This window comes from Syngnathus scovelli, chromosome 12, assembly GCF_024217435.2.
Source record: "Syngnathus scovelli strain Florida chromosome 12, RoL_Ssco_1.2, whole genome shotgun sequence".
Classification (NCBI taxonomy): Eukaryota; Metazoa; Chordata; class Actinopteri; order Syngnathiformes; family Syngnathidae; genus Syngnathus; species Syngnathus scovelli.
The window spans coordinates 8,415,030-8,437,896 of record NC_090858.1 but is presented as its reverse complement, the minus strand read 5'-3'; the positions used below and the strand labels follow the sequence as shown (position 1 = coordinate 8,437,896).

At 41.9% G+C, this 22,867-nt stretch overlaps 1 protein-coding gene across 3 annotated transcripts; it reads right to left on the bottom strand.

The window, feature by feature from the left end:
* Positions 1-4,664: 4,664 nt before the first annotated feature.
* Positions 4,665-18,124, bottom strand: foxn2a (forkhead box N2a). Of its 3 annotated transcripts, XM_049735025.2 has the most exons (7): positions 17,948-18,124; positions 15,494-15,681; positions 9,078-9,655; positions 7,213-7,337; positions 6,914-6,963; positions 6,068-6,136; positions 4,665-5,356 (listed from the first exon to the last, which is right to left on the bottom strand). In XM_049735025.2, exons 3-7 carry the CDS (start codon positions 9,639-9,641, stop codon positions 4,932-4,934), a joined length of 1,233 nt encoding a protein of 410 aa, XP_049590982.1. In that variant the 5' UTR covers positions 9,642-9,655; positions 15,494-15,681; positions 17,948-18,124; the 3' UTR covers positions 4,665-4,931. The 3 variants fall into 3 exon arrangements, with proteins under 3 accessions (XP_049590982.1, XP_049590981.1, XP_068508583.1); XM_049735024.2 differs by lacking the exon at positions 15,494-15,681 and having other exon boundaries at positions 17,948-18,123; XM_068652482.1 differs by lacking the exons at positions 15,494-15,681; positions 17,948-18,124 and adding an exon at positions 13,318-15,442.
* Between the last annotated feature and the right edge of the window lie 4,743 nt (positions 18,125-22,867).

Below are 22,867 nucleotides of genomic sequence, written 5' to 3'. Positions count from 1 at the left end.
GGAGCCACTGGTTTTGGACAACGTAAACGGTGTTCAGCAGATTTACGCAATGACGCAAATGCGGATGTTATTCGGACTTGAAAGCGGTGTGATGAAGTTAGCATTATAAGCGATGGCAGCGCATAGCAGGCTAACGAGTTAGCAAAGTAGCAAAACACAAACCGGTCGTGTCAAAAAGCACATCAATAAAGCCCTTGCGGAGTGGTCCGACACAATAATCTCTACGAATACTCTCAAAAAGGAAGAGTGGCTGTTGTTACGTTGGCAAGCAAAACCTTGACAAGTCAGTCATCGTCTACAATACTTTCGTTTTATTATTAAACCTCGGCGAGCCAGCCAGACACAAGCTCAGAGGTCAGAGTTCAAGGAAAAATAGAACTGCTGAGCAGCTTTATTGCGCTTTCTAGCGGCTGGAGGTATATGGTGAATGCTACAAACAACAAATTATTCCAAGAAACACCTTAAATATTTCACGTATAAGGTTTTCACTGTTGTAATAGCCCTCTGGAAAAACGTTATGTGGCTCTCAACAAAACTACGTTTGCAATCAGTGGACGTGACTGAGCAGCACAAATGTATGTGACCTAATGAGAATGACATATTTCCATTCCTATTTTTTGGGTTTTTTTTTTTTTTTTTTTTGCAGAAGAGTAAATTTAAGTTTTTGGGTGATATATTTTGGCAGTGCATAGTTCTTATTTTTTACACAAATAAAATTAATGAATGAATTAATTTAAATTGATTGATTTACTCAGATGTAGTGGTGCCCAAACTCAAGTCAAAGCACTATGACTCATTTTAATGTATGGCACCAGTATATCAAGTGATTCAAAAGAAAATGTGACATGGAGACAGTGGAGAAAAAATTGTGGTCTCTTAATTTGAAAGGAATGTACTGTAATATCATTTTACTACATTTATCATTTCATTAATTGATTCAGTTCTAGTTATAATTACTTTCATGTCAGTGATTAACTTTCCAATTAATAACTCTAGCATTGAAGGTGTTGTTGAACATTGAAAGATAGACTAATATTTACATGACCTCATTTTGACTAGAAGTAAAATGGCATGTTGTCAAAGCATCCAACAGTGCTCAAATCCTTGACAATTCATTTCCCCTAATCCATAATAATCTCTTTATATGGTCATGACATATTAACAGCTCTACAATTTCAATCTCAGTGGATGCTTCACAAGTAGTCACATAAAGAAGTGAATATTCTTCACCAACATAAGAAGCATCCTTTGCCACTTTTGTACGTGGAAAACTCAACACACACTGCAGCCAGTGGCTCCAGCATTGTCTGGTTGCCTGGCAACTGTCGGCGTGGCGTGGTTGCTAAGGCCATGTGGGAGGGGGGGAGGTGATGCTGCTCTGATTTCCAGCTGAATTGAGGCAGTCAGTAGGGAGAAGCCCCCACCTCCCAACTTCCAGTCCACACACAGGACTCTATTGAACAATAGTGCAGCGCCAATGGGCCTGAGGCTCTTGTACAGTACTAGGTCACCGCCGTGCTCATCCCTCAGTCTTCTATGACAAATCAACTTAGAATGTGTTGAGGACATATGATGATATAGGCATCTTCGGCACGGTCCGCATTAATGCGAGGTGCAATTCTGGCAGTCTGCCATGTTGGAAGAGTGAAAAAGACAAGTAGGATGAAGGCGGCAGTGTGTGGCGGAGGAGTCACACACGTGGTGCTGATCACAGATTGTGCAGTCAAAACACGACTAAAACAGCCAGACTTGGTGGGAAATATTTGCCAGCTGTGACATGCTAATGTGAAAACTGAAAAGGCTGCGACGTGAATGAGTAGTTATAGTTGAATAATGGGCTATGATTAGCTTCTACGAGTGCTCTGGCAACCCCAGCAGGTGGTAACATTGATCAGAAATGTAGGAAGTGTAGACTGACTATTAATACACTGGTGGTGAACCAGAATTTAAAAAAAAAAAAAAAGTGCTCACAGTGCTAAGAAGAACAGGTTTTTATTAATAGTTTTGTAATACCATATATAATGCAATTGCATATCTTTGGCGAAAATAAATCTTATAAACATTTTATCAACAGAGGTTAGCATACAAAAACCAAAAATGTGCGCCGGTCCGAAAGCCATGGCAGACACAAACTGATACTGGGCTGGCAGTTTTTTTGTTGTGTTTCTTTTTTTAAACCAAGGCAACTTAATCATACCCATACAGAGCTGCAACATAATTCAGAGAACCACATGACCGATATTTAATAAAAGCTGACAAGCAACAGAGCAACCGGTGTCATGAGTGGCGTTAAATTTGTGGCGGCCCAACATGGTGTATTGTTTTACTGAGAGCAACAGAACCTTCTTTTGACAAGTGCTACAAAAAGAATGAGTGAGAACTCTATCGGGATGGGGAACCTTTTTGTGCTCAGGGGCCAAATCAGGTTTTACAGTATCCTCCAAGGGCCATATCAAATTCAAGAATAAAACTGATCTTAAAATCAAAGAAATGTTTCTTATCATATAGCACAATATAAATGATCTACTATTTGGATTTGTGGGTTAAATGTTATGGGCTTCGTCTGAGGCCTTAATTGCTCTCGGACCGGATCCCCAGTCCTCAAAACGGGCTGAGGGTCTGCAACTACACAAGCAGCCTGGGTGACCGCATGGGTCTGCTCCAATTTTCCAGTGATAATCACAATTATTCACAAGTCTTGGAAGCATGACTAATGAGTGGCAGTAGTTTTTTTTGTAGTTAGCTCAAGTTTAAAAAAAAAAAAAGTACACATAAAGACAAAAATGTAAAATGATTAAATCAGAAATTCAACAACACGAGAGGGAAATGTGACATTTTGCACCACCCCAGTTTGTACATCAATTTTGGCAGCAAAAGAAAGGTTCTGTATGAATGTTGATCAACATTTTCTATCCAGGCTAACAAAAAGCAAAGAAAATCTGGCAGTCATAGTTAAATTTCCAAAATAAACAAAAATAAAAACACCCGCTCTATGGACAATTGGCAAAAACACATGGAAAGAGGGGAAAATAGGCTGTATTGCTGTGAAATCAAAGCAGAACAAGAAAAAAAATACTTATGTGAAAAAAGAAATTAAATGTGCCTCGTCATTCTCCTTTCAGATGACCAGTGTTTGATGGCGTTTCCACCCGATAAATTAAAGTTATAAATAAGGTAAAGATTCACGAACAATTAATTTGTTCTTCTTTCACAGCAAACTAAGACCAGTGTATGCAAGAATTACTGTACGTCTGCAGCAGCAGATCCGAACCATAAAGTGGTCAAAATAAACCAAAGGATAGGATGTGTCCATAGTCCACTTACTACATTTCCTGTGAATGCGCTTCAGACACTTTGGACAACAAGTCGTGACAATCTAGAATTATATTGTGGCAACAGGGAAACATAGCAACCATGGCCCCTTGCAGTTTTACATCAGTGGCACAGTAAAATATTTGGCAATGACAACATAGGCTATACTTAAAGCCACCAAAAACACATTGTGGCACTTTTGTTTTTTAAATATTATGTGGGATGAGATGCTATTGTGCGCGTTTTCCTCATATTGTTAAGTACTTTTGATTTGAAAAACCCAAATGTCAAATGCAGCTTGCCTTGTAACCTCCCACAGTGAGCCGAACGTAATCAGCAGACAGTAAGCACCACATTTCACAGCGTGAAGGGGTTTTGTACTTCCTTATTTTGTTTGAAGGAGGAAGCGCAGTGAGAGGAACACAAGCGGCCGACCGGAAGTTGGGGTCAAATCACGAGAGCAGCTCACATCATAAGGATTCCAGTTATGTCCAACCGTGACTGTACCGTCGGGTTTATCGTGCTTTAAACAAGCTCGACTTCAACTCTCCCAAATCAGACAGGCATCCCGCTGGATTTTAACAAAAAATAAACTGCAATAAATGGTGCAAGAACCAGTGGTTATTTCGCATCCCGTCCACAAGGGTCAAGCAGCATGGCCACTTCTTTTTCAACATAAGAGTAACTGACCCTCTTGTGTCACCTTCAGTTTTAGACTGAAGAAAACACACACAAAACAAGTAAAAGTAGTCGAGGAAATCCGTTGCACACACAGCCAAGTGTGCCGTAAGTGTAAAACACTTGGATGAAAGTGATTGACAACAAGGCGAAGTGGCAAAGTTTGCAAGTAAAATTTGGCAGTGGCAGAGTAAATACTAATTCCGCAATTTGCTAATCCTCATGTTTACGGCGTAACAAGACAATAACGCTATCTCATTCATTTGCTTAATTGCATCTTAACCAGCATATCTCTGGGGTGCAAAAAGTCACAATATTAAATGACGTGAAAAAGTTAAGGTTGTGGATTCATTATTGCATCTCTCTCTCAAGAGGTGTAGAGCACACGTTTTAAAACCGTGCCGTATTATTTTTTTCGTTAGCACAAAAGGGGAAAACGCGCAACACCAGGAGGTTAGATTTTGTCTTTTACAAACATGCACTCGTTCGCGTCATATACAGACTCACTTGGAAGAGGATACAAGTTTGAGGAGGAAGCATGCAACGCTTTGAGTTAGAAAAAATGTTTTCCATTTTTCACAGGAAAAAGCAAATCTTGAGTCACCATCGTCTATTTCGACAGAAGCAGGCAGGTCGATTTGGATTGAGTCCGTTCTCCGTCGCTCAGCCCCCCCCCCCCCCCCCCCCCCCCAAAAAAAAAAAATATGTGGTGACTGCCCCCGAGTTGCAAAAGTCTCATTATGGCTTCGTTCTCCTGTGTGAACAATACTATTGCCATTTGATTCATTGGACAGAGATATCCCAAACAAACAACGAAAGAGAGGCTCAAAATGGCCAAGACACGAGATGAGAAAAGGAGAAGGAGGCACAGTGGGACACGCGACTGGGGGTGGGTCAGAGGTGAGGGTTCACAGGGTCCAGAGTCTGCTGAAGGGTTATTTTTATTTCCTGTTAAGTTTTGTGCTCTTGACATTGCGTTTGGAGCCCTCCGTGCAACTGCGTATACCCGCCAGGTGCAGCAAAGAACCAGCGGCCTCTTTAAGCTCCTCATCCAGCTCTGGCTTGACCTCACGCCGCGGCCTTTTGCCAGCAGGCCATTTGATGGCGGGCGGGCAGCGCTGGGTTTGGTTGACGCCCCTCTCATCCCAGAGGTCAGAGTCCTCGTCGCTGTGGAAGCCCTCGCTGCCAGCACGGCGAGACTGCCTGCGCTCGCAGCCTCCTTCATCTAAGGAGGAAAGGGAGGACGAGGAAGACCGGGAGGAGCAGCGCTGCAGGGCCACGCTGCTGTAGTTGTGGTCCTGCTTTGGATCACTGCTCACCAGGACCGAGTCGGGTCTGGAGAGGTCCAGTGGGCCGTCAGAATTGCCTGCCAAGAACAGATGTAGCAAAAAGTGATGAGGGAAAACCAACAGTTTACAAGCCGCCGCTTGCATCTGGCTTATTGAAATAATAAACTGTGCATTAAATACATTCTAATCAACAATGTGCAGTGGAGTTCTCGATCGACTGGTACATGTAAATGCCGTGACGGGGGTCAAATCAGAGAATCTGAATCTTAGGAACTCCATTTTTAATGCCAAAAGTTAAAGTTTACTGTTTGAGTTGGACTGAGTGAATTAACACTGCCCCTGGGAGTGGTGTCACAGTGGAAGTCTTCTTACATGTAGCTCAACTTGCCATAACTGACAACCTCATGTCCTCCTTCAGTAGACCACACCTTAATTGAGACCAAATCAACCGTTGTCAATTTTGCTGTTGCCGTTTCACCTCACTTACTTCAACGAGTAATTAATCAGCAACCGATGAAATTTCTAATAATCAATTAACCAAATATACAGCACCTTCAAAATTCTAATAGCATTTCTATTGTTAATAACGATTAGAATTTTTTCAATAATCTTCTATCATTAGCCACATACCAAATGTCCTCACGTTAAATGAATCAAACATATACATTATGAACACAGATGAGAAGCATGTCCAACTGAATCAGCAGACAAATAAAAAACACTTAAAGCAATGAGGTGGATGTTATGTGAGGAGGGTGAACATATGGTTGCTTGTTGGATTCTCTTACATGGGTCAACGTGGTGCCCTGGGGCAGAGTTTAAGAGCATCATGGCAGTGGCAGCATCAATATCAGACTCTGGAAGAGGAGAGAACATGCATGACGGTCAGTGCTAAGGTGTGAGAGCAAGGCAGCGAGCGGGGTGCTTCGGTCCCTTTTAACATAGCTCATTTCCACCGAGCCGCAAAGTTTGAAAAGGGTCGCAAAACTCATTGATTGATACGCAAGGAATTTTTAAATCGTTAGTGTAAAATGCCAAATGCTCCTTGTTTATTTTCTTGGTTCTTTGACGCTAACTCCGTCCCACCTGCCCGCCCCATGGTGGGACTGCAAGCCATAGCAAGGTTTAACGGGTTCTGCATACCACTTGAAGTGACCTAAAAATGCCGATGGAATGGATTGGACAAAACAAATATTCATCAAAACAAAGCAGAGGATAAATACATGCCGCTGATAGGAAGAATGCATCCGATCTTCTCAGACCTGACAAAGTGTCTAAAAGCCTCATGGCTCACTTCTGGGGCTCTAAATTATTAATGATTACAGCAAGATTGAGTGCTCCACACTCAGCACCAACGGAAACTCTGCCTGTTGTCAAGGTTACAAATCTAAGAGGCAGAGTGAGTGGGGAGCTATAGCTGAGGCATCGAATGGACCACATGAGGCATCAATGACTTCAAAGTAATAAATCAAACTAAGAATTGCGAGGGGTGGGGAGGGGACAAGATGCTGGATGTTCTGTGACTGAAATGCACAAAAGCGTCACAATTGCGATACATTCACAAGCACACTACGGCGGATCCACAAAGCTGGAAAGCACGTGAGCGTACAAAAACCAAGAGAGCTCTGCCTCACCTTTAAATGAGCAACCTTGCAGAAAGAGATGGCGAGGGGGTGAGGAGGCACTGCAGGAGAGATTAAAGAAAAAAAAGAAAAGAAACATCAAGCACTGTATCATACTTGAATTTCAAAAGTGTGCTTGAAGAACTCGCCACTGCTAAAACCCATCAAAATGACACCATAAAAAGCATCTTCAATTTCAAAGAACTAAGACCATTTAACTCGGAGTGATGGTCCGACTTGATGGTCTGAGAACAATTTCCTGCATCGTCACATCCTGTCACAATTTACTGTGGGGAATGAAGATAGGTCACCTGGGCGGGGAGGCGGGTGGTGTGCAGAAGGCATGTGCGGCGGGAAAGTGCTGCTTCTTAAGGGCTTGGATCAGGTTGGGGCGGTATTCTGGGTCGACGCACCACAGAGAACCTTTTCCACTGGCCTGCAATGATAGTGAAACATTGGGAGACTATCAAGAGTCAACATCCTTTATTTTACTCTGCTGTAAGCAGCCAAATGAGGCTCAATTACCTTAAGTGAATAAATAACAGTTAATTAGATAAATAAAATGTTTGACCCTGTTAATAACAACGAAACTTATTGCTGCTATCATTTCAAGTAACGGCAAACCCAAAGGACCACGGGCTTCCTTGCTTTGTTTATCTTGCTTCTAGCGATCCATGTAATGAGAGGACTCGTATTTACTAGAAAGAATTATTTTGAGGCCGATTGTCCCCCTATAGAAAATCCAACATTCATATTCAATCTGGTGAAAAACACACACTGATTGTCTCATGTTCACAGCGTTTCTTCTCGTGAACAAAGTTCCTCCACACGCTGCACACACTGCTCCGACTGTCTGTTGGTGATGTGTGCGGGAGTGTGTTAACTGTCATATTATCTGATGGTGCTGTGTTGTTGCCCAGTCTGAGGGAGCAAGCGAGGGAGGGTGGAGAATAACCTTGACTCACATTACCAAGCCCGTCCCCGATGCAGGAAGAAGGAAATGTCTCCATGGCAACGGAAACCACCAGCCAGTGTCATGTGAAACTGCCGCTGATCTGTCAGCAGACCAAGTGCTCACACTGTGCACCTGCATGCTGAGCGACTTGCGCTACTCCGTGTTGCACCTCGCAGAGTGCTAACCTGCCCCTATCTCCTACGGTGGTGGAAAAATAGCACATTGTAGCCATGTACAGACCTGGCACTACGGGTTCTACCGGTCACAAGTCCAAACTCATACTGAAGCTCAATATGGCAACCATTGTGTTCTGGATCTAAGTCACGCAGTTTGTGTCACAAATTGGGCTAACACTGGATACGAGCAAACGTTCTACTATGGAGCATGAGCGCTCTACCAGCTATAGAGTCAACAACTATACTTATTTGTTGCTTAGAAAATAAAAAAACTGCTAAATTATTGCGTCACAGTTTGAATATCACAACCAGGCTTTTTTTTTTTCATCATAGGAAACCAAGGCGTTGTTTTACTACACATTATGACTCACCGTTTTTAGTGCTTTTAGACTTAACCGATATTTCTTATACTATCACACAGCAAGGCTGAATATTTTGTTTCTCTAACAGAGATTTAGTTTATTGCAGACCATGGCACCAGCACTCACTTCAATTTCTAGTGTCCTACTTAGCCACATGATTTGAAATAATCACCTTTTTGCGGACATAGCTGTCGTCTAACTGTTTTTTAAATCAAGTTAACTAGATTTAGATAGCCAAGAAAATTAAAATATCTGTAAATATGCTGATAAGAGTTTTCTACATTTACTCGATCTACACTGCTTAATAGAGCGGCGTGATAAATGGCTCCTTAACAATCACTTTGCCTTGGGATGACAATGATATGAGGACTTTTCCAACCTTCATTCGCTCAATTTCTGGGTCTAGAGTTGCATACCTTGCGCACACAAAATACTGTGCTTTGTTTGCATTTCCTTTGTAGCTATGACCTGGATGAAATTCCAGTCTTATCGCTGTAGAGGCCATTATGTGGCAGACCTACATGTTTGTCTCGTCAGCCACACTATTTAGGGATTTGCTGAATAAATTATTTTGGCAACTGAAATTTTAAATACAACATAACGTAACAAAAGCATAGTATAATGATGGGATCAAATTGGACCGTGCTTGTCTGAAAGTGTGTAGAAGCAGCTTTAAGACATACCTTTCCTAAACTCCTTTCGACCTTGCGGAAGCATTTATTCAGGGAGAGATTGTGACGCACCGAGTTCTTCCATCCGGTGGGAGCATTGGAGAAGTAAGGGAAGTGCTCAAGAATCCAGCCATAGATTTCTTTGACGGGTAAAGATTTGCTGGGAGACTGCTCAATGGCCATGTAAATGAGGAGCGAAAAAGAAAACGGGGGCTTGGACTTCAAGGAGTCCCGCTCTCTACCCCTACTGTGACTTGAGGCTGTGGACGAGGATGAAGTTCCCTGGTTGGATCCGTAGTCTCCTTCGATGTCAAAGAGAGGGCTCCCACTGGGTTGCGCTTCAGGACCTCCCAACGTGAAGTTCTGAAGCAGGTTCTCATGAAGCCAGTTGAGGTTGGTGAGTTCTTCGTCTTCGGCACCGCCGGCTCGGTCCACGCTGGTCGCAAGGGGGCTGGAAGCGCACTCCGCCTCGGGCAGTGTTCCGACTCCACAAACACCTCGAAGCCATGTCCGCTCTTCTTGCATACCCGGAATTTCCGTTTTCTTGTCTGGTGACATCCCAATAATTGGACCCATTAAATCAAAGAGGTCTGCAGAAAAAGAGGAGATTTAATCAATTAGGTTTCACATGATTAATCATAAAGAGTTGCCGTTACTGGACACATTGTCTTTCTTGGAGCCAAGCATACTTGTGGTCTTTCTTTTGCATCTCAACTGTACTTCCAAGCCATTCTCCTCCACGCTTGGCAAGGACGGAGAGCCTCTTAGCTCTCCGCCCCTTGACTTTAGCCAAGGACTTTCAATGAGATCCTCTCAAGCAACTGAGCGGACTTAAGACTCCACTTATTGACGCCCACCTCATTTCAGGCAAGACCCTGCTGCTCGTTATGTGTAAATGAGCATGAAACCCGCCATTGACTGCTGGAATCAAATGACTGCCTCCACCTTACTGCGCAAGGCTCGTTACAGGCTAATCCACATTATGCAAGAATCAAGTTGCAATTTGTCACTTTCAGGATTAGGAAAAGTGTACAGTCCTGGAAGTCTTCTAAACAATTTAAAGGAAATTTCGCAAACTAATGTACGCTGTACGCTCACTTGCTCCTTTTTGCTCCTCTTATTTATTTGTTGTGTTATTTATTTGTTATTTATTCAGCACGCTGTTGTTTTACTTGTCTATTGTGTGCCATGTCTTGTCACCGTGGGATAGCGGGGAACGAAATTTCGGTTTCTTTGTGTGTCTTTGGCATGTGAAGAAATTGACAATAAAGCTGACTCTGACTTTTACTGTAGATTGAACCAAAGTATATTAAATGAGATGATGGCCCTTGAAGCAACCAACTGTTTTCCATTCCTCGAAAGCACAATAATAAAAATGCCTTGGTAAAAGCAAAGTAGACATATTTTCCTTTAAATTGCTTGATCAGTGTAACAGTGAAAACAGCTGAAAAGGAAGCAATAGCTCTTGTTGCTTTTCACCGGCAGCAGCAAAAAAATGTGTTTGGCTCAGTTTTTTACAAATTCCCCATACATACAAGATTCAGGCTGGTAATGTGAAATTTGGCCTTCCCTGAAAACGTCAGTCGTATTGTGCCCTACGTTAATATTAACATCTACTGTATGCTTGAATGTATTCCCCAAACCAATACAAATAAGCGCATTGTACGCTGGTGAAGCCAAGTGTACAAAGAGATTAATCTTGGGCTCAGCTCACAACAAGCTCTAAGTCTTGGGCGTCACCATGACAACCACGCCGTCCTTTCAATTAAGTGCAGAAATTTCACAAATGAGTAATCCATGTTGGCTGTCTCCAACATATTACAGCACAGGAAATGCCGCAGCACCTGACTGTGGACACCAGATGCTTCTTGAGTGCGGCGATGTGTGAATGTGAACCAACGGAGCCATGCAAGGGGACATAGTATAATCTGTCAGATAGGCGTTTCTTTTCATTTATGTGACAAGACAGGAATTGGGTCAGACCAAAGAGTGTTTGGCCGTAGAACGAGGCGGGAGAGAGAGTGCATGCACGCGCATACACGAGTCAACGTCAGCCAGTGGTAACAAGAATGAAAGGAAAGGGGCATTTAGAAAATTACCATTGAGCCCTTAATGAGTGTGATGGAACATACGACAATTACAATTTTCTTTGGATTGAATCATGGGTTATTCCATCTTTTAGGGTTCTTGCAATGGATTTGATACCTCTGTCAAGCAGGCTTTTTTTTCAGCACGCATAGGATTGATCGATTGGATCTGTGCAGATTGCAGTTTATAGTTTGTGATGCATCAATGTGTATTATTTATAAAGATGGGGAGGTACACTTCCAAGAATGCTATCATATAGTTTTGACGGGAACTTGATGATCATCTTTTATTTATTTTTTTATTCTTTATTTAACACGGTTATGAATTTATTTTGTTCAATGGCTCAGTTTAAAACCGAAAACGTTCATAAAGTGAGGTAGTATTTCTTATTGAGAGGAATGGAAATGGAATGTTTTTTTTTTTTTTTACTTCAACCCTAAGGTGTGCAAGTCATTTTCCAATATAGCGAATAACAAGCTTATAAAGCCTATGAGGAATATAACAATCATTCTTCTAAACATTTATGACTTAAAAGTAGCTGGTTTTCGAGTTTGCATATCTATCACGTTACTACCTAAACTAATGAGTCGGCGGCCTGAGGACACATGTAGAAATCCTAAAATAGACTCGAAAATGAAAGGAACTGCTCCTACAAATTGGATAATTCTGCTTACTGATAAACAGTGATGTCCTGATTGAGACTGCTCTTTCCAATCAACGGGTAATCATAGCATACGAATTATCTTACCCAAAACATTCCACTGACAGCCATTAAGGTGACAGTCAACCACATAGCACAGGCGTGGCGCCAAAATTGTGACTGAATTCTGTTGACATTTGTTTTCAAGAAGGAAAACCTGTTACTTGGAGAAGAAAACAAGTCATGGCCTGGTTAAAGAGTCAGAACACTGACCACTTTCCATCTTAGTCTCAACCTCCCATAGTTCCTCACTGGTACCTAGAAGATGACTGACATTTGAATGTAAATATGACTCTTTTCAAACCCCTTTAGAGGAAGGTCAGACTCCAACCATCAATGTTATAAGAGTGAAGCCAATGCGATGAATGGACCTTGCCTGTTGATGGCAGGTCATCGTTGAAAATACACCAAAGCTGGAATGGCGCTGACCTGATGGCTCATCTGCAAGTTAAAATAGCCCCGCGTGCCATGAGCCGCATCATATTCATGTGCAAACAGGCGGGGACGAACAGCAGGTGCCAAGGCAATTTCCCCCCCCCCTTTCAAAATGCTCTTTTATCCCGTTAAGCACTTAGCCTATTCAAAAATGGCACAAAGACACACTGCTAGCTTTAAGTGGCGGATCAAGCACACTGACGTGTCGCATAGACGGTTGAACGTAAACGGGAGACCACGGCGGCCGCGTCAGCGATGATCTCGGGCAAGCAGATCTGACTTTCAGGAATCAGTTGCCACGGCAGCCTGTGTGGTGAGGGAAGCGGTTGCGCTCATGTCTGTGCATGAAGAGAGAGCTGATGTGGGGAGATCAATACAGGCGGAAACTGCTGAGGACAGCAGTCTCGCGCTGTTCTCCACAAAACCTGTCTGACAAAGAGGGGCGGGAAAAGCGGCAGCCAACCTGGATGACATGCTGCTAAGTTCCAGTGAGTGCATACTTCACGCATAGTTTCTCATTATACAGCTATACAAGATAGGATTTTAAGGAAATTAATTGTAGAACCGATGCTTGCGTTTATACACCGCTGAACCACACCCTGATCACGGCTACTAACTAAACCAGTCGACACAAACCAGTTCCACTTCTTGGTACACAAAGGTGTGTCGCAAAAACCCCAATGGCTGTTATTTGAAACCCTCCGTGATGTTTCAGCCTATCCTGTGAATAAAAACCTGAATTAGACGATTGGAGTGTAACGCTGCTCTGTATGCTTTAAAACAATCAAAGAGAGGGCTGCTCTCACGACACTTATAAAGTATACAATTTTATTTGGAAATAAAAACCTACTACGTAGATTAAAACAATCCACTCTGTGATGGTGGTAAGAGTGAATAAAAAAAGCTTGCTCACACACAAAGAAGCAGTTGTTTTGTCTTTTTTCTCCCCCCCCCCCCCCCCCCCTTTCTAATCTCTCAATATTCACCACGCAACTACAGACGACCAGGAGGGAAGGAAACACCTCCTACCCGTTGAGGAAGTCCATTTTCAGAGAGCACTCCGAGTCGGGCCAGCTCACCACCAAGAGTGAACTGGCGCAACAAGAGGGCAAACGTTTACACAATGCTAGCAAACACACGGGCCTGTAAGTCACACACAGGCAAACAAAAGTAACACAGGAAAGATTGAGTTGGGCACAGACTTTATAGTTTCAAACTGCACTTTGACTCTAATCAGAGGTTTAGACTTTACAAAGGACAGACAGACCAGCCTCCAAGCAAACACTGAAACCTTATCTCGAGGGTCACGCACCCGTCTCGTCTACAAACCCTCCTCCCACCACAATCTCATACACCTCCAAATACCGCAAACAACGAGCATTTGCCGTGCTGTTTTCTTTTGGACTGTTGTCAGCTCGGGTCTACAGCCTTCCAAAAATTCATTGGTTTGTTATTTATGTTTTCAACGCGTTTGCATGTTTTGGTTTAAAAAACGAGGATAAAGATTTATTTTTGTACTTTCATAACATAACATCTCCAGCAGCGCTAGAATAAGCAAACGAGTTGCACAAAAGCTGCCAAACCCTGCCTGGGTATAACGTCGCACTGTCAATTAAATAAACCCTGTTAATTACGCCCGGGGTGATGAGACAAAGACCCATTGTGTTTCTCTTCTTGCCTTCGACTCAATCAAGGAAACGGTCACATCACTGCTGTCAGTGAGGCGTGCCCTAATCAGCAGCGTCTCGCATCCACCAGTCAGGAAGAAGCGAGAGTGGAGGGGGATGAGGTGCTACTCCCAATCAAGTTATATGTGCATAACTAATGTAAGCAATCTGTTAAAGTCTAAATTGTAAAACTTTGGCGACATACTTTTCTCGATGCTGGCTTTTGCCTAACATCAGAGTCAGCTTGCAAAGTGTCAGACGGAGATGATGATGTTGAATGATCCAAGAAAGATGGGACTGGTCCATTTAACATTACAGCACTCCTCAAGATTCAAATCTTTAAGTTATGACAATATAACGGGGAGCTGTAGGGCAGCCTGCAGCTTTTTAATACTTTAGTATTCGAGTAGCTTTTTATTGAATAAACTCATATTTGGATACAATCATTTTTTATTTTTAGAATCAATAATTTGAGTTTCCAAAAGCATTTTTTCTGTTTATTCGTTATCAACTAATGATTGCTGTGTATTTGATATTGTTTAGTTATAAAAACACCTAAACAACAAATTAGAAAATAATACACCACATCGATTGTTGTACTTCAGTTATTGTTTTCCAAAGTAAAAGCTGATATTTGTAAATGTCTTATTATGATTAAGATAAAATATGCCTGTATTAAACACAAAAGATAGTCGGTCTGCTTTCATGGTGGAGTACAGAAATCAAAGAATAGTTACTGTGTTGCTAGGCTGAAATTAGAGGATTTGGACAATTTAAGTTCAACAATGGCTCTGAACGATTTCTCGATTATTAAAGTAATTGACACCTCAAGTTGTTGAATTTTGGCACCTCTTGATGAATATAATTTGGCTTGGTTAAAGTGCAATTAGGAATACAAAAGAGAAAAAGCACTTCACCTTCATCCTAATGACCAACCGCCTTCATTTTTTTTATTTCTTGAATTCACATTCAGATGCTTCTAGGCTTTCTTTTCCCGACATTCGCACATATTGCACAAGATTAAAAAGTGAGCCAGCCAACAAGTGACGACCCACATAGTGAAGCTGGACAAGTATTTTGTAAATAATAGGGGCACCCAAAATGAGCAGACCTTTAAGTGTCTGGAACGTGAAATTGCTGCACTTACTCCTTTTAAACACAGAATTGATTTATCAATTCATTCAAGTGCTTCAAATGCTGCTATTCACAAAACCAAAGGTTCTAGAATAGTCATTTCTCTTTTGTGGCAATGTTTTGCACCTTTATACAATATACTACAAACTCTTAAATGGTACACTGAATGAGAATTATCTGCCTTTGTAACATTTCCCAAACTCTAGTAAGGCATACGCCTTCAAAGCACATGGCGGATTTTAAAGGACGCAACCTTCCATTTACTTGGGGTCAGAGTACACGATACTGTGATAAGACTGATTACACCACCATTTTGAACTGCAATTCCTATGGCACTTTAGCCTCAATAGGAACAACAAATACATAGTTTAGATTAGAGGATGGTGCTGAGAGTGAGCTCATACCGGTAGTGCATTTTGAAAATGTAGTCTCGTTGAGCACATTTCTTCACACAATCCCCGCATCGGATGGAGTGAAATGGACCAACTGCTTGGAACAGTGAAACCAATAAGTATTCAACGTTGGTGGGGGGAATTGTGTGGTTTCAACAAGGGTTCCAGAGAGGCTTGTTGCAGCTGAGCTCAGTAGTGTTCTGTTGGAGTAAAATATCCAACAATGAGTGCTGTGTAACAGAACAGTCCAAACACAAATACAAAACGTGACTGTCCATAATCCAATCCAATTGAGCTCAAAATCAGTACGGTCTGGACTTTGCCCTAATCTAATGAATTCCGTTCAGCAAGTAGAGCCCATACCCCGACACCAGCAAAATGCTGCATTTTGGACAAGATTTAAATATCTCGACAACTTCTTGCTTGAGCACGGTATTCAGCTTGGCTTTTAACTGGCAAGAAAGAAAGCATATCATGGAATGCTTACTCGTGACACAAACTGCATGCAGCCTTCCGCACTTGGTCATAAAGAGCCAATCATAGGCCTTGATAAAATACAAGCAGTTAGTCGTTTGAATAGTTTGGGTACATCAGAAGCTTGCTCCCATATAGAGCATATAGAGTATGAAATGAATTAAATACGGACAGAGATTTTGAAATGAAAACTAATATCCCAGAGTGTATACGGTGCTAGATTAATATAATAACCTCACCCCCCACTGTCAGGTCATCACCTTGAAGAACCCGAAGGCTTTCCATAGGGCAGGGTCACCCCTCAGTTGTATTTATTTCAGGAGATGCATTCGTTTTGTCATTGCTGTACTAGTACCTAAAATATGTGTTCCATGGTGCACTCAATAAAATAAAACTTCAAAGGTAAACTAAATTCAACTCTTTTTTTCAGCTTCTACGACAATACAATGTGAAGTGTCTTCCATCTGGGTTTTCATTTTTAAAAAGCAGGCTGCTATTATGTTACCTAACCGAATCTGATTTGCAGGGCTGTCTTGTTGGTCTTAAAACTAACATCAACAATTAGTAATTTAACTCGCAAGTCAATGATTGAAGGACATCAATGCACTGGCAACATCTAGTGCAATCTCAATTTTTAGTACATGCTTTCATTTCAGTGCAAGTATTTTTAACTCCTAGTCACTACTGTGGCCTCTACTTACAGAAAGAATTAAATTTTGCTCTTGTTGTTACAGGGCTTGACCAATATTAAAGCTATTGAGCATAAGCAAAAACCACATTGCAGAGTCCTATTTATAGTAACGAATGTTAGTAAAGTTAGCAGGCTCTCGGCTATTCTGGGGGGCAAGAGTACCAACCCTGCAAAGGCCTCGGTACATACAGACGCGGAATACATGCAAGGACTACAAACAACAATGAAGACAACAGATGGTTGTGGCCATAGAAACGCTGGCTATAAAGTAATGGCAGATTGATCACATCTTTTTTTGTTCATTTACCTTTATCTCTCTTTTTTTCTACATTTGATTTATCACTGGATCTTTAACAAAAGTCTGAATAACAACACAACATTTCTTCTCCAAACACACATATTGCAAGGAGGAAATGTATGATGGTTCCAGCTAATATAATGATATAATATGAAGTACAGAGGCAGTAATACTACGTGGAACTAACATTTGATGGCATGCAATAACAACAGTCCCTTTTGAGTGTTATTACAAACATAATTATTGCATTCAGATATTGTTTATGGACAGCTCAGTATATGGGGCAATCTTGTGACAAGACTTGACATCATGTCAATGTAGCCTCACATTCTTTAGTCCTGTCGAAATGTAATGTTAAGTAACACTTCTGTCAAATTGAATAGCTGAGAGATTAAAGGTAGTTGTGAAAATTAACAGCTAGAAAGGAAAACAGTGGCTAATACATGATAAAAGAGGGGATGAATCACCACCGACGGTCACACACAACGTGGAATATGAAGTTACGCGCAGTGACGTGTACAATTACACAATACTTCCCGACAAACCGGACTCGTTACCGAGTAACTTATCCCCGGTTAAAAATAATTTCACCAACTTTACCAGAACTGAATGCGTTAGCTCACCCAGTACAGCAAACACGAAGCGAAATAGCCTTAGCAGCCACTCGGTAGGTCACTGAGGGTAAATCCAACGCTAGCGTTAGCAGGGAACAACTTTAAGTACTCTATCGATTTTATGTCGATAAACGTGACATGGCCAAGAATATGTGCTTAGTGTAAAAAGCTGGCCACTTGAATAGTGGATCTTGGAAAGGAGAGGGGAAGTAAGGTTAGCTAACTGCCACATGCTGTCGCTTATTGTGCCATGCTGGCCGCTCTGAGCAAAGTCACTTGACCACGTTTACTTTTAGCTCGCTCCGAAACACACGCCTCGCAAACATGTTCCAAACGCACGCGAACTTAAGACAAAAACCGAGAAAGCAGGAGGAGGGTGGACTACTCACAATCATGTACGTCGGGTCTCGGTGTGGCGTGCTTAAAGACGCGACAGTACGCAGTTTATTCGGATGTCTGCCTCGCAGTCGCACAATGTCAGAGATCAGATCAGCAGCTGCTTCCTCCATGCACGCAGCGCGCGGATCACAGAGCGCACAGCAACGCTACCAAACCCCTAGCCGTCGTCATGGCAACACAGCCACTCCAGCCAATCACAGCCCCTCCCCTCCTATCTCCCCTGGCAACTGCCGCAGCGAAGGGGCTCCACGAGCGCGCACGCTATCCTATTTTGCATCGCCAAATGGGCTTTCACTTTTTGTAAGCTCCCTTAAGGATAGAAAAATAGATTCAAACATATGAGAAACAGATATTCTTTTAATAACGCACGACTGACGGTGACGTAGACGCCGGAAGGGTTGTCAGAGGGCGTTTACACCGAATGTTGTTTAGGCCAAACACAAACACCTCTGGGCGGAGAGAGGATGTCACCACACCCACCACCGTGGACCCTCAGCAGGGCCCCACCTAAAGTAAACCGTGATACTCAGAAGCTAACCAGACAAACACATTCATGATCACATGCTGCGCAATACCTATTTGAAAAAAAACAAAAAACTTTTATCGTTTGTGTCAAGTTTCGTCTAATATTTATTGAGTTGTATGGTGAGGTGTGGGTTTAAGCATTGATTATGTAAATGAGTGGTTGTGATTCTCAATTCATAGGTTCGAACCCCAAAAGTAGGTTGTGTTGATGTGGACACATGAGGTTATGGACTCCACAATTACATCTCATGATGGACTTATATTTTGTTCCTAAACAATTATTTTGACTGGCATGTGCCTCAATGTCATTGTCATTCTTTTTATACATGCAGGTCTTGGCCCTCCTCAATTTGTGCTCAACCCCGTGAAAGTGAAATATTTAATTTTGTGCAACGGTGAAGTTTAATATTATTTCAGGTTGACACATACTGTTATAGCCCTATTCGATTTCTTAAGAGTGCTTTAAACTTGACACTTCCCGCACAAATCTGTACGTTGGACAGTTTGCCTTATGGTGGCCCTGTTGTAAAGCCCCAAATCTACACAATTTAAATGGTGCCCTCCCTCTTTACACCTGCCTGATTGACTTGAAATTCTTCACTCAAGTGCATCTTGATGTCCCCTAACAAAAGTCTTCTTGAACCCCAAAATTGCAAATGTCGACAGATTGCACATTAGATCAATGACGATTATATTTTCCTTATTGTACACAACATGCATCCTCTGCAACTTAGTAAATACGCAGACCTTTACAGTACAATATTGACGGGCTAGCCTAAATAAGAGGCAGAAAAGAGCTTTTTTTTTTTTTTTTATCTCTACTTGGCTATCTGTGGAGTGCAGCTTTACTGGCTGAAAGCGACTTCACACCAGACTGCAACTTTCACATACCGGTGATACAGTGCTCAACCGATTTCATAAGCGCACATAAGTACCTCTCTGTGGTCTGATCTAATAGGTTCCCTGTGTCCCTTTATTGTGCATAAGCCCACATATCTGTCATGCAGTCACGGCGTACGCACTCCTGTCTGTCGTTGATGCACACATTTGTTTTGGCCTTGTTTTGACTTGACAAACAGGTTTTACCGTGGTTGTAATGGCAAACACCTAACTTGAAATAGTATTTGTCTTCATCACTTGCTTCAGCCCTGTCATTAAAAACATTCTTTTATTTAAAACAGGTACAGAACACAGAAATAATGAGAGAAAGAAACATAATTCATGGTTGAGGTGAGCATTTTCATTGTCATATTATATTCATTCATGCTTTTAAGGCCTATGCTGACATCATTTTCTTGCGCAACAAAGCTATTCTTAGGGACAGCACGCCGCCTAGACTGTGTCCCATTTTCCCTCCCGGCGTCACTGTCAGGGATGAAGTTGCAAAGCTAGCGAGGGAGAGAGAGGAGAAGCATTAATCACCAGGGAAACTGTTGATAGAGGATGCCTGGAAAGACAGGACCATTAGCTGATGTGTCTAAAATGGTGCTAATCTGATTGTTAAGGCTAAAACAACATGCCCCACTGACTTGCATCAGAAATGTCGAGCATAGTTGTGGGACATATACGTACCTAGTGTGTACAGCACACAATGCACTTAGCGTCTTATTGGGGAATTTGTTTTTTATCTGAAGCATCTTAAAGTTTTGTGTTAACCATCAGCGGTTGAGTACAATTAAGAGTAAACATATCTTCTGGATAAAAGGGAGCAAGGTGAAGTAGTTCAGGATTACAGACTTTGAGTGGAGTTCATGTGAGGCAGTAAAAGTGAGGGGATGAACAATGAGGAATCTATCCCATCCTGTAGAGAAGACACTGAGCATGAATGAGGGCGCGGTGTGTGCTTTGCAAGCCAGCCTGTGGTGGCAGAGTGGTCAGGAGCCCCGCTGCTTTAATGGTCCATAAATCTGTGTGGGCTGGCTGCTCTGATGCTGCCCCAGTGAGACCCTCTCAGGCGGAAAATGAATCAGACCATTTTTACCGAGCGCCAAGTGTTGAGCCTCTTGCCCTCGCTTACTGCCAGCGAGGCGATAAGAGGCGCTGCACACACGCGCGACTCAATTTCAGCAGGTCTGGAGCTCATAAAACTGTCTAACAGTGACAAACCTTGTTTGTATACTGCACTATATTCCCTCTGTCCTCTTGCCTTTGTTGGACCCACTCTATTTTCTTTTTTCCCTCTCCTTTGAGCAAGCTTTGGACTGGAAACACAGTGGTTGACAGTGAGGTGCCTAGTCAGCCCAATCTCATTTGCTATAGAGCCCTAACAGTAGCTGGCAAATACAGATAATACCTGAAATGTCGATGCAATAGATTAAATAAATAAATAAATAAATAAATAAATAAATAAATAAATAAATAAATACAATTAAATTAAATTAAATTAAATTAAATTAAATTAAATTAAATTAAATTAAATTAAATTAAATTAAATTTCTGCATTAGCAGCATTTAAATATGTGGTGTATGAGTGGATAATATGAGAACTGATCCTCACTGGAAATGAATCAGACATATTGCCGGCAATGCGAACCACATTCTGACACGAGTTGTACAAGAACGGAACCGTCTGTATCAAGGGGTCCGGTAAATCCCAATAATTACTCCCAGAGCCCGCTTGCTGGACTCTGGATGTTGTTCAAAAAAAAAAAAAAAGGGTCAAAGAGCATTTTATTTCTGTAAAAATCTATTCTAATTCTATACTCACAGGCTAAGAAGCTTGATCTTTGTTGTGAATGTATTGCAAATGTTAACCTACCCGCCCACCAACTGTTAGTACTAGATCAAACCGGGCGTGGTCAACTTGTTTCAAATGCAACACTAGCTTTGTTCTTCAGGTTTCTTTCCCCAGAGGTTCTCCCAGCTTTTTGCCCGCAGTCGTCCTCGGTTGAAGAGGATGTTTGCCTACAGAAGTCTTTGTTTGACAATCCTTTCTGTTAACCCAGTTTTATGAATTGTGTCAGCACTTGCTGATTGTCTGTTATCTGTCAGCAGATAAGTGCCTCCTTTCAGGCGCTGGCAATAAAATGCTCAATGTGGAGAGCAGCGGAATGGTCTTTTCAATAGTCAAACAAATATCCTGTAATTCTGTATTGATGCGATTTATTCAGGTGACAGCGGGAACACGTTGCATTACTGGATGTCGGACCCGAGTGTCAATTTGCTCCTTTGGAGGATTATTAAGCATGCCATCATTCGGGAGAGTAAATTAAATTTAACAAGGGTTTAATTAAAAACAAACTGAACAGTTAAATGACCTTTAACTAGTTGCGCAGAGGCTGATTATATGTCCCTTTTTACATTTTTACTGCTAAACTGATAATCAGTTACCAGCAAAGCACTTGAAAGACATCAATTACACATCACACACATTAATCACTCAAGACAGAGCAATAGCACAATTTGTCTGCAAGGCAAAAAATGTTGCGTCTAGAATTATGTTCATAAAATTAATTCACATTCACCACATATTATAAGACTATTCTTTTAGCCATGCATGTAATCTGCCCAAAACAAGACTGTGAAAGTCGAGTCTGACACAAACTGCATTCTTCAATTTGCATTCTCTCTTGTTTACATCACCGATTACAGGCTTAGCTAAAGAAATCAATACACTGTAAGTGATTGTATTCTTTAGAAACACAGTGATTTCTACAACTTGATTATAACAGGCGACGGCTACTCAATCGCTTTGTCTCCACAAAAACAAACACATTGATCTGACATCTTTTTGTTGCATCACCATGAGTGGGTCTCATTTTTCCTTTTATTGACCATTGCTACCTCATTGCACTTTTAAGCCACGGAAATGTCCGGGTTCCCGTGCACAGGCTTTCGAATAGCAGAGTTAGACAATACACCGCATGCAGGGGTGATTGAATAAACCCATTGATCGCTGGCTACTCTATTGCCAAACCAAATTTGATTATTCACCCTTAATGACTGCTCCTTACAGGCAAATGAACACTTGTAGTCAATTAACAGTGGAGCAGCAGTATGAAGAAAAGTCAACCCACTTCACGTGTAGATTCCTCCCTTTCAAATGCACTATGCAAAGTTGTGACGTCTGCAAGGCATCTGGCTGATGGCTTCACTGTCACAACAACAACACAACACCAAAAGCTTTGTTCTTGGACACCCGCATAGATTTGCAAAGCTTGTGGTCCGCCCCACCATTCCTCGCTCACAGACACACTGTATCTTCTTGGACAATTGTGGTCTTATGTCCAGCTGTGTTAGCTGGCACTACCAGTATTATGCATTGCTAATGCTCCGGCACCATCGTCAGTGCATGTAGTGTTAAAGTTATAACTGCTTGTGGAAATTATTTTTGCAGCATTACGGAAATTATTTTGCAGCCTCAAGTGATGCTAACCAAAAGTATG